At 42.2% G+C, this 12,395-nt stretch overlaps 1 protein-coding gene across 6 annotated transcripts in view; it reads right to left on the reverse strand.

The window, feature by feature from the left end:
* Positions 1 to 12,395, reverse strand: part of mdga2a (MAM domain containing glycosylphosphatidylinositol anchor 2a) — a 216,447-nt gene that overhangs the window by 53,450 nt on the left and 150,602 nt on the right. For 3 of the 6 annotated variants that reach the window (XM_046060081.1, XM_046060080.1, XM_046060079.1), the window contains exon 9: positions 2,393 to 2,686. In XM_046060081.1, the coding sequence (XP_045916037.1) occupies positions 2,393 to 2,686 (294 nt within the window). Of the gene's footprint in view, positions 1 to 2,392; positions 2,714 to 12,395 lie in introns of all 6 variants that reach the window. The other 3 variants (XM_046060082.1, XM_046060078.1, XM_046060077.1) reach the window with 1 other exon arrangement.

Raw genomic sequence — 12,395 nt, forward strand, 5'->3', positions numbered from 1 at the left:
CCCTAAGCACACCGCTAAAATAACGAAGGAGTGGCTTCACAACAACTCTGTGGCTGTTCTTGAATGGCCCAGCCAGAGCCCTGACTTAAACCCAATTGAGCATCTCTGGAGAGACCTGAAAATGGCTGTCCACCAACGTTTACCATCCAACCTGACAGAACTGGAGAGGATCTGCAAGGAGGAATGGCAGAGGATACCCAAATCCAGATGTGAAAAACTTGTTGCATCTTTCCCAAAACGACTCATGGCTGTATTAGATCAAAAGGGTGCTTCTACTAAATACTGAGCAAAGGGTCTGAATACTTATGACCATGTGATATTTCAGTTTTTCTTTTTTAATAAATTTGCAAAAATTTCTACATTTCTGTTTTTTTTCTGTCAAGATGGGGTGCTGAGTGTACATTACTGAGAAATAAAATGAACTTTTTTGATTTTTGGAAAATGGCTGCAATGACACAAAGAGTAAAAAATTTAAAGGGGTCTGAATACTTTCCGTACCCACTGTACTTTAGGATGGTTTTGATGGTTTATTGCATCAAAATAAAGCTTTTTTTACCAGGCGAGGATGAAAATATTATATTTTTTCTGTATTTCATATCCATGTAGTCTGTAATGGTAAAGTAAATATGTTAATCTACAATGGATTTATATTCCTTAGCTTCTGACCTTTGGTTGACCCTAATGGTTGAGGAGATATTACTGATTTATTTTGGATATGTTATTTTAGGCGTTTTTCCTAGAAATAGGTGCCAGGTAGGAGTTAAAATATGTGTAAATGTTCAACAGTGCTGCAGTGTGAAAGTACAGCAACATTTTAACTATATAAACCAAAAGCCATTAACACCACTCTAGTTTGAATTTTGCACTCAACAATTTCTCTCTTTTGCGCCACACCCTCGTTGCATGAGGCAGCAGATCCACTGGGTGTTGCTAATTAATGGAGGGCATCTTGGAGTCCAAATCCTTTGTTTACTTTTTAGTATCAGCATTGGGGCTTAGCAAAGCCACAAACCTTTGATATGGGCTGTCATCAGTGCATAATCATAATCAATTCAGCCAAAAATTTGACACAGTCTTCTTCAAAGCACATCAAAACTTCATTAATTCTTTTAACCCCCACAGTGGGTATCAGCTAAGCTGAAACGTGAATGCCATAGCAAAGAGTACAATAAAAAAAACTCTTGAAAAAATGAGGACAGAATTATGCGCTAATCCTTGTCGACAAGAACAGAGCGGGGGCTGCTCTTGTTCCTCTTCAATCAAAATATTGGTTGTGGGTGTGTCAAGTTCCACTAGAATTAAAAACCCTGGTTGAGCTGGTGCCATAATTCTGTTTTATTGTTCACACTTTAAAAAGTTGTCCAATATTTTTCTGTTGCCTTATGTTTGGCAAGTCCGATGGAGAGGACATTAAAAACCTGACAGTGTATTAATTTCCATTCGTGTCAGAGTAGTTTAATAGTGACATACTGCTGTACAGGTTCTTTCTAGATTAGGGTAAACTGAGATGGAAGAACGTATGGATTAACTAAGTAGGCCATGAGGAAAACAATGGGGCTCTGGCTATGGGACTCTCTATTTCCTATAACCACTTGCCAGAGAATGGTAGCACCCTACATGGATCACTTTTTATTTCCTTCCCCTCCATCTTCCGTTCTATTTTCAGCGGAAAGAAACATCCCCAGCGCTTGAATGAGTGACAACGCTTTGAATCCCTGACATTCATTCCAAATATCCCATTCAAATCTCCATAAATGAATACAAAATGAATACTAGAGGGAATAAATTAGCCGCTCGTTAATTAGCCGTTAAACCATCGTTGAAAGTCACATCTGAAGGAGGGGATCGGGTTTGTCAATGAGCAGCAGTGGCAGGGGGTCCAAGGCCCCAGGATATGGCACATAGTCTTTGGGTCATGTCTGACGTGAGCAAGCAAGCACGCACACACACCCACATACACACACACACATACACACACACACACACACACACACACACATGCAGACAGACCCTAATAAGTGTGGCCAACAGTTTCTAGAGCATTGTGCCTCTGTTAATATTAGTTCTGCTCAGTTCACGCTCAGCAAATAAAGTCCTCCCCTTAGTGTAAGAGATGGGGTCAGAGCTGTTTCCTCTCAGAGCTGACTATGGGTACCAGGGGACTGGACTAATTTACACCCTTCAGAAGGAAATTGGATGGGCGTGGAAGGAAAGAAATGTGAGAACGTTCAATTTTGGTCACACTGGACTAAAACACATAAAGATTAATTAGACTGCATTCATAGAAAATACATCACAGAGACAAGTGACCTATACAATAGAAAACACTGCATCTTGCACATAAACATAAATACAACTCATTTACAAAAATACCCACAGTGTGTCTACTCACATTGTACGATCAGCTCCACCACGGCCTCCCGGGGCTTTACGTTGAACCCATTATACTGGCTGGTCTGGCAGCGGTACGAACCCGTCATCTCCCTGGACACATTTACAATACGCAGCACACCATCGTAGCTCTCCATCTGCATGCTGCCGTCAGGCATGGGCGCCTCCTTATCGGCTCGCGACCACAGAATGATGGGCTTGGGCTTCCCTGAAACAAGGCACTCCAGCTCCACTGTGTCACCCTCGCGGGCCACCAGGGGGGACTTGCCCCGGGGGACTGTCAGGTTGGGGGGAACTAAGAAAGAGAAAAACAGAGGAGGGACTGATATGGGGCTCTAGAAAGTCAGCAGACGGGGTAAGAGGAAATGATCGATTGGGGGGAGAAGTGGCGTGGAAGGTACAGTATGGTGGGAAGCGCATGAGCATCCAAGTTGCAATGGCAATGAAGCTGAGTCTCAACCACATACACAGCTTGTATGGAAGGACCATGTGGATATTAGCAGCAGCAATGGCTCACGGCTGGAACTGGACGACCTGAGCATGTACTCTAAGTAAAACCATCATGGAGGGCAGCGGTGAGGAAGGTAAATGCAATCAAGCAATGGCAAACAATGAATAATGCAATGAAGAGCTGACAAGCAAATCGACTTTGTGACCATAACAGTCGAAGAAAATGATCCTTAATAGCTCTTTCTAACCCAAAGTTTCCTGGTGCTTAGGAGCCACTGGAACTAAACTCAGGATATAAACTAGGAACTAAAAGTCCTTGTTGCGTATCCCTCTTTGCTTTTGCACTGCATCTGAATAACTGTATTGATTAACTGATTAGACAAATTAGTCCGATAATAGAAATATCGTGTTTCAAACACAGCAGAGTCATTGAATTTTAATCAATTGTTCACAACTCTGATTTCTGAATACATTTAATGAATTGATACAAAAGAGACTCGCAGATGTGGAAAAACAATCAAAATATGTAGGGAAAAAACTATTGAGACCACTCTCATATCTGTCCATTAAATATGGAGCCGTAGCCAGCAACAGGTTATCTTAGCTTAGCATAAAGACTGCTTGCAGGGGGAAACAGATAGCCCAGCTCTGTCCAAAGGTTAAAACATCCACCTACAAGCACCTCCAACGTACATATGGACAGACTTATTCTTGGCCAGACTCAGAGACCTCTGGAGTCTTCAGGAAGGCAATGGTTCTCAAAGATCTCATATCAAACCAAAGAGATATAACTGCTACATAACATATAAGTGCTACCTCACTAAACAAGAAGCTAATCCACCTAATCTTCCTATAAACAAATTCTATGCACTGTACATCTTCCCACGTAACTATATCTTCGGCATTAAAGTATTATCATCATTTTCAGGTTCATGACATCGCATTCTCATCATTTCCTCATCACAACACTACTTTTTAGAATGATTTTCACCACCATCATTGCAATAATTCATAATTCTTATCACCATCACTTGCATCATTACCATCACTCTCAACAGATTTATACTTCTTTGCCCTCCTCCTCATGCAGCTTCTCAATCTCAGCACAGCATCATACCATTCAGAGCATTTACAACAGAACCCTCCCAAGGGTGATACAGCATTATTGCTGGCCGTGTAACAAAATATGACCCGATAAATATTTTGCCTTTGTTGAACAGACATTTTAGAGCCTGGCTGAAAGTGAACAATGAATAATAAAAGAAGTGCAAAGCGCCAAATTGCTGGACACATTTGCAGGTTTCCTTGAGTGTGCCTATGTGTGTGTGTTCTATGTTTGGAAAGCAGGAAAACTAGCAGGTTGGATCAGGCAGTCTGGTTCCTCATCAAGCATGCTGGCCAAGTAAATTTGTTTAATTAGTAAACCTGGCAAATTGCACCGGCTCCTAGAGTGCTGTGTGTGTGTATTTGTGTGTTCATGTATTTTGTGTGAGTCCAAACCATCAGCAGACTCCAAGACTGTTTAGTAGCTCTGCTCCCAAAAATAGTTTACAGCCAGCAAGTCGAAGAGTGAAAATCTTCTCAGCAATGATGAAAACCGCTTCATGCTTTCCTGATGATTTTCGAATCACTGTCATTCTTCCCAAACAATGCTGCAGCTGGAATGAAGTCAAGCCACACTGAAGTTTCATAGTGATGAAATCACTAGCAATCTCCAGAAAATGAAACGAAGTCCAGCTATATCTCTTTTGACCCCATTTCTGTCTGGGTGAGAGGTAACAGTCTCACAGCCATCTCAATTCCTTTTGTCCTCAAAGTAGGTCAAAAGGTACTAACTTACTCAAAATTGTGGCTATAGTATGTAAAGCCTGATGTGAATCACAGATTAATTAAACTGGTAGAAACAAGGAGATTGTGCCTCACTTAAAAACTAAATAATTATTTGTATACAAACTGTCAATTTAGCTGACTCCCAGGTTATTCACTGACAGTGTGAATGTCCAGGAAGAAGTAGGAGTGGGTGTAAGTATTGGAGGGGGCACAATGTCACAGAATCCTCTCTCACTGAACTATACTCATTAAAACATTTTTCCAAATAAAAAGCTCTAAACACAACACCAACCAACACCTCATAAGTTGATATGGCAAACCTGTTAGCAAACAGTGGCCTATTTACAGATCCAGCAGATGTTTTAATAGGCGTTTCTGTTCCAAAATGCTTCACTAACTCCTGAAGGAAATACCTGGCTCTTTGGTGTCTTTTGGTGCTTGGCAGGTAGTGCAGAGTAGGTTTATCAAAACCTTTCCACTAAAACAGCTGCCTGCTGACTCTGTAAACAACGCTGATTAGAGTGTTGGGAGTGAACCATGACAGTAAACTTGCGGGCTTAAACCAAAACAGTGAGCTGAAAGACGCTATAATGCTCCATATAGCTGGGAGGAACTGTAGTCCAGTGATCCTGTTACTACTTGTATTGATCATAGCAGCTTTAAAGCAAATCTACTGTATATTGGAAAGTATATATATATATATGTATATTGGAACATGTTGGTGTCATTAACATGGGATAATAAAGACTCATTCACATGCAAATCTTGACAACACAGTTTGGCGCCAAAGGAGCAGCAAAAATGATCTCTGCAGATCCAATGAAAGTGGACACTCATTTCACTCTCATACATTTGCTGATTTGTATTCACACAATGTCTTGACTGAGGCAGCCAGGTGTCAAGAGCTGACATATTTCTTTCCACGGCATATTTTCTCCACATTTCTGAATATTTCCTTGGGTCCATCCAGTGAAATGGTGAATTGACAGCAGTGGTGGAGGAGAGGAGCAGTAAGCATCCATTAGAGAGTGGAGGAGAGGTGTATTCACTGAGTTGCCATCATTACACCTGGCCTCTCCACAGCCCAGATTAAGCAGGCAATTACAGTTGTCTTCCTATTGGGTTTGGCAGCATAAATACTGGCTATCAGCTGCCATTGTCTCTCCCCGCATCATCATGGAAACGCAAACAGCCTTACATGCACACAGACACTCACTCATTTCTCTCTGTTGCTTACTCTGTATCTCATTCTTCCTCCTGGTCTCTCTTTCCAAGTGAACACCCTGGCTCTGTGTGTGAGACTGACCACTGAGATGCTCAGTGTGGCAGAGAGCCTGCTACTGGTCTTCACTGTGCTCTCATTGTGCCAGAGCCATCCAAATGCCAGTGATGCCTGCAGGGCATGCCTGCTGTGTGCGTATGCTTGTATAGTGTGCGCTTATGTGGTTTTATGTCTCTGCATGTGCATATGTGTATAGCTCAGTGTTTCTCTTTTCGCCCATGGGTGGCACCCTGCTGTGATCCTGCCTCAGTTCCTCAATGGGATGCTTCTAATTGTTGTTGTTGACTGAAAATACTGCATCTATGTGTGTATTTGCGGTCCTAAATTAGGAACTGGACCTCCTTGTTTGCCCTCAGTAGCTCTGCACATCTCTGGGGTCTCAGCTGGAATGATCCTCCAAGAGTAGAGGCTGATTGCTGGAGCCTTTCAGTGCAATGTGAGCTGACTGCAAAACGTGGAAATATCTGGCACTTTGCATTTTCTTACAGCAATAGGAGCCAGAGTGGTGCACACAGACGTCTTTGAGAATAAACAACACTCCCGCTGCCCCCTTTTTGGGTAAGTGCTGTGACATCACTCCTGATCACCATGGCAACCCAGCGCTCTCTACTACTGCAACTCCTGCAGAGCGTGTGCCTGAATGTGTGAGAGTGTGTTTAGACAGCTTGAGGCCAATGAGTGGGTCACAATGTGACAGGACTCTCTGCTCGTCTGAGTCCTGGACCTCTGGGGACAGAGAGAGGAGTCCCACGGGGCCACTGTGGACATGTTTGTGAATCTGTGTGTGTTTGTATGTGTGAGGGAGAGCTGCAGCTACACCCCGAGTTGCTGATGTGTCATAAGTATCCACAGATGTGTTAAAATTGGCTTAGTACATTGACTGCAGCGACACACTAGTGACCACATTGGCACACTACTGTGTGTGCGTTTTTGAGCTTTATGCCATTCCCAAGATTTTATAACTTATCTTGCGATCAATCACACAAACCTCTCATGAATTCATGTGGCTGAGATTGTAGAGCAGCAGGCTATCAATACCAAAACTCTTATGGGTTGCAGTTTGATCTGTGGCCACACTGCTCTCTGTAATGTTGCCCTTCTGTTTTTTACAGTCAGGCACAGTACACAAATATACACCATTCTGCTGCTAAATAGTGAGCAACTCCCCTGGAAGGACCAGAGTTTATGTACATCGCTCAAGGGACCTCGACAGTAGTTAATGAGGGAGGGAAGCGTGTTTCTTAGTGTGTTTCCCTCACAGATTTTCCCAGCTGGACAGGGAGGTGATATCCCAGATGGCCACCTCCATAAAGCATGACTTCGGGCAGTGCAGTTGAGGCTATATGCAGGTACGCTGGGCATAATGTGCCAAATTATCTAGCCTTATTAACATATTTTATGGACTTAGCACAAAGTGAAATGTGGTGTGCAACTGCCACTACGTTTCTGCTTGCCACCTTCTTATTTACCTTCATAAATGCACAGTACATGTTTGTGTTTACAGACTACAGTGTTATTTTATTCTGACAGTTTCAGCATCTACCATCTTTCCAAGAAATATCACAGATGTTGTGCTGACATATGCTGCCAGGTGGTTATATTCTTATCATTCTAGAGGTGGCATGACCATGGCATCTACTGTTGTCATATGGCAGATTTCTCAGGACAGCATCCCAGCTCTGGGACAGCTGTTAGGCCCCTTCATCCCAGTTCACAGCTCACTGGGCCTGTTTCCAGACCTCTACTGGCTTGTTAATCCAATACTGGGATCTACTGCTCTCAGATGGCATTGTTGTAGCCCAGTTTACAGTTCCTAACTTAATTTTGGTTCTTCCAGTGATAAGCAATGCCATTTCAGGTATTTTTGTGGTAATTTCAATGAATAGACTGGACTATCTTTTCAATGTGTCCTCTTTGTTGCAGTTTTATTATTACAGACACACATGCCACCTAACTGACCATTCACTACAGGATTCTGGTTTTAAAATAACAAGTCATCTGCAGAAGGAATGGAACAAATGTTCTGCCAGTGACAGTTGTCATTTCAGCTAACAAAATCGATGGTTGCCAGCTATAAAAGAGAAGCCTGCTTTTGTAAACATCTGTGTGAAATCAAGGACCAATTGTTTGAGAAATAACTATTAATTTCAATTGGAAAATCAGCCGTTGTTATTGTAAACTGCATATGAGAATTGAAAGCATGACTTAGCCAATGGACCACCCAGGTGAACTCTCTTCACTTATTTTATTAATTTGAAACTGGTCTACTTGATGTAACTTTCAAAAGCAGACACATTGCAAAAGTAAGATACACTGCTTACAGGATATTTTTCAATGTGTTCAGTTGTTGGACCAGCTAGATTTCCTATGGCACAAATAACATGAGAATGGACATGTGACCAGCATCAACAAAAAAACACATTCTGTGAAAACCACACATCCAAACAAGAAGGAAGCAAACAACTTATTTCCACCCACAGTGACCAAACAGCGGTTGAACCTTTGCACCCTGTAGGTGAATCAGGATGCAGACCAGGTTTCTCTTTATCGGGGTCAGTGAATTTGCTGCTGAAACAAGCACATCAACACAGCCAACAGCCAGCGGCCATGCTGTCCCTATTAGAGTCCCATGTGGCATGGTCACTCGGATGATGGCAGCTCATGATGAATCAGAGTCAAACAGACAACGGCACAGTTGAACGGAGGATTGACAGAGACAAGCAGGGCCTTCCATGATTACTCATTTCGGAAAAAAAGAGCTTGCACATTATGTTTATTAAACCAGCTCATTTTTTAATCAAGTGAGCACTTAATTGATTTGCTTAATTCATTAACTGCACTGATTTCTGAGATTGACAGAAACACTGGGTGGTGCCAGAGTTTCAGGTGTGAGTGGGATGCTAATTGAGGGACTCATCATGGAAGGATTTATCTCCCTCACAAGAAGAGAGAGGTGACTTTCAATTCTAATACTTTGTGATCATCAATCAGACTGTGGATGAGCTACCGTCGTGGGCTGATGCTAATATGTATCAACAGAGACCCATTCTCGCCATGACTGTTTAAAGGGCGGTAATGTCGTTTTCTTGATCCAAGATGGTAGATGGTAGTGTTTATAGTAATTATAATACAGCGAGTGCAATGAACGGGTATCAGCTTTCTGAATCAGTGTTGAAAATTGGCTTCAAATGTCAAGAATACATCTGTAATAACTCTACATGCCATTAAATTTTTATCTCTAAGATGGTCGCAGTGGTAGTTCCAATCTGAAGTCAAATAACACATCAGAGTCACACCCAGAGAAGGTCAGTAATTACATCACCGACAATAATCCAGCAAGACACGCCCACACACATTTAACACACGATCTAATGAGATGATTAATTAGCTCGTTCCTGTTAGAAGTTTATGGGATGTTTTATGTTTTACACTAATGCTCGTAACTCTTTTCAGCTGTTCCTGTGTCTTGCGGTTCTTAATCCTGACAGTATCCAAAGGGGAGGCCTGTGTCCTCGTTTCCAGACCACGCTCATAAATAAGCATTAGCCTTGCAATCTCTGGGAGCCCCTGACGAGAAAAGTAGATGGTTACTTAATGAGTGTGTTACGACAATAAATATTAGTGCTGTTTTGCAAAAGGGAGAAATCATGAAGGCTGTTGAAGTCTGTGCTCATCAGAAGTTGAAAGAATGGAACATAATAAATATTCTCTTTTAAAAAGATGTGCTGTGGGCTGGGGCTAAGCCCGGGTTTGGAATCTGGAACTGGAGCCAATACTCGAACAGCCAGCGAGCTCCAAAGTGTTCACACTGGGCTGACACTTTAGGCTCAATAGCTTTCCAACCACTTCCCCAGCACGAAACCCTGGCAGACCTGCAGTGTAATCTCCTCTAAACGCTTTTATTAAGACTTCTAATTGGAGATCGGGCTTTCTCCCTTCAGGAGAACAGGCAGAAGAACAAAAACAGGGCTTATTCACCCCAAAACAGGCTGCAGGCGTATGGCAAAGCAGAGGCACAAGTCGCTTTGGTACACAGCAGTTATACTGTGCCGCTCATTGAACACACTCCTCTGATTCATGGCATAAATCTGACTGAAAGAAATGCCACTTATTACAGGCATTCAGGAAAACAGCCCAGTCACATCCCGGTAAAGCAGCAGGAATTGTAACTGGCAGAAGCAAAATTCAATATATTATTTCTCATGACAGGAACAGCTCTATGACAATGCAACACTTTCGTAATATTTCATACCCACACATCTGACTGGAACAATAAAAGCTTAAGAAGCAATCTCATCTAAGCCTTAAGGAAACCTTTCATTTCATGTGATCACAATGGAGTCAGTCATTTCCTCGGTTATTTTCTCAGTCAGACAGCAGCATTATATTTATTTTTTTTTTACACATTAAAGGGTCTGTATTAATGCATTGGCATCGCCCAGGCACTCCAAAATAAGAGACTGCACTACTTAAAAGATAATGAGGAAACAATCTTGGCAGGTGCGATTGATCCCACTGTTTTATAGCGCAGGGATTATCAAAGGATTATCTAACAATAATTATGCACCCAAGGTCGACGCACCGCTTTCATGTTGGCGCTGTGAGTGGCAGCGAGGTGTGTGTGCAATAGAAAAACAAGACGGTGAGAGGAGGTAACGGTGTGTGTGTGTGTAAAGGTGCCTGTTGATGTGTGTGCATATGTGCGTGCGTAACAGGGGAAATTAAGCTCGCTATGAACTCCATCACAAATCGCAAAATATCACACACCAAATAACCACCAAATATAACTTATCAGTACCGAACACACACCAGCAAAATTAAAGTCTAAATGAAACGGAAATCTGGGATGAGGAGCCTCCCAATCGTGGTGTGTCCGAGGTCACACCCCTTAGTGGAGCGATGTAAGTAATGCATGGTGACACCGGAGCATTACCACACATTTGCTGCACATTGATTGACCCCCGACTGCAGATTACAGATCAAGACCACCATTCATGTCCCATTACATGTGTTATCGCTTTGTCTTTCTAACCATTTCATCTCACCATGATTGCACAGCCTGCAGGAACTGAGAAAGCACGAAACGTTCCGCTGACTGTACTAAATGTGCAGAAGTACACTTCTGCACATCTATTTCATGAGACGGTGCGTGGGAGAGGGATGAGTGGATCAAAAGTTAGAAATAAACTCCTGCACACTGTCATTCAGACATTTCAGTGCATTCATCACGCAAATCTTACCTGAAGATCTAGCACGGAAATGCTGCAGGTGTAAACGTCACAAATAAATGTATTATAGCAACTTTTGATCCAACTGTACTAAATGTGCCATGCAGCAATCTTCTAAAAGTCAGGCTCTCTTTTGTTGCCTGTGAAGCTGTCACAGGTGTCTTTTTTTAATCTAATCTGACAGGAAGAGGGCTGATCTGAAACAATAACTATTAAAATAAATGTTTGGCGTCAGATTTTGCCCTTTGATTATTCTTACCTTTGACTGAATATGTTTTATTATCTAAGCACCTACATACAATGGGGCAACAGTGTGTAAACGACAACAGCTGAGCGGCTGCTGTAACACTGCTCAGTTCCTATGAGACTACTCAACATGCCATGATTGAAACTAAAATGATGCAGCTCAGTAGACAAGGTGGACTGATATGTTGTGTTATTGACATGCTGTACACATGTATACAAACATGAGTCGGAACAGTGGTGGAAGCAGCCAATTAGATGGGAGAAAGATGGATGTTTAGTCTCGGATTAGTTGGACTGATGGGAGTCAGCTTTGGTTCACAGGAATCCAATTGAACAGTCAATGAAAAACAGTGATGTTGGTGCTGTAATACAATTGTCTGCAGTAACTTGAAATGACAGTAGAAGACAGTTGTTCTTGAACACAGCCTGGGACAGATCACTGGTATTTAGTCAGGCAGTGAACAAAGAAGCTATACAAGCATTCTTAACCTATGGAGTCCAGGAAGAGGGTTTAAAAGGTCAGCTCACCCAAATTCACACAGAACCAACTTTTCTTTTTTAAATCTGGCAGACACTTTGGCTTCTATCTGGTTATGTCCTTTGAGGCTTACACTGAGAGTGAACTGAGTTTTGTTCGTGCTTCTAACGTATCACAGTTTTTCTCAGTCGCTTTGGTGCATTTCTCAGATCAGAATTGAAATTCTCAAAACTAATTGTTCAACCTCCACATCATCTCGTCCCTTGTGCACATCATAAAAGCACTTTCTCATTGTTTTGAACAAATTGCGAATGACTTGACACACTGATGCAAATGATTATGTACAATTGTCTGCTGTTTCCTACATTATCAATTGCTTATGTCCTGCTGATCACAATGAATTATACCAGTCTCTGTTGAATAATCTTACCCCCCAAAACATCTAGGCATAAGTTCATTGCATTAGTCACTACATGCAAAATGGTTGAAC

This window comes from Micropterus dolomieu, linkage group LG10, assembly GCF_021292245.1.
Source record: "Micropterus dolomieu isolate WLL.071019.BEF.003 ecotype Adirondacks linkage group LG10, ASM2129224v1, whole genome shotgun sequence".
NCBI lineage: Eukaryota > Metazoa > Chordata > Actinopteri > Centrarchiformes > Centrarchidae > Micropterus > Micropterus dolomieu.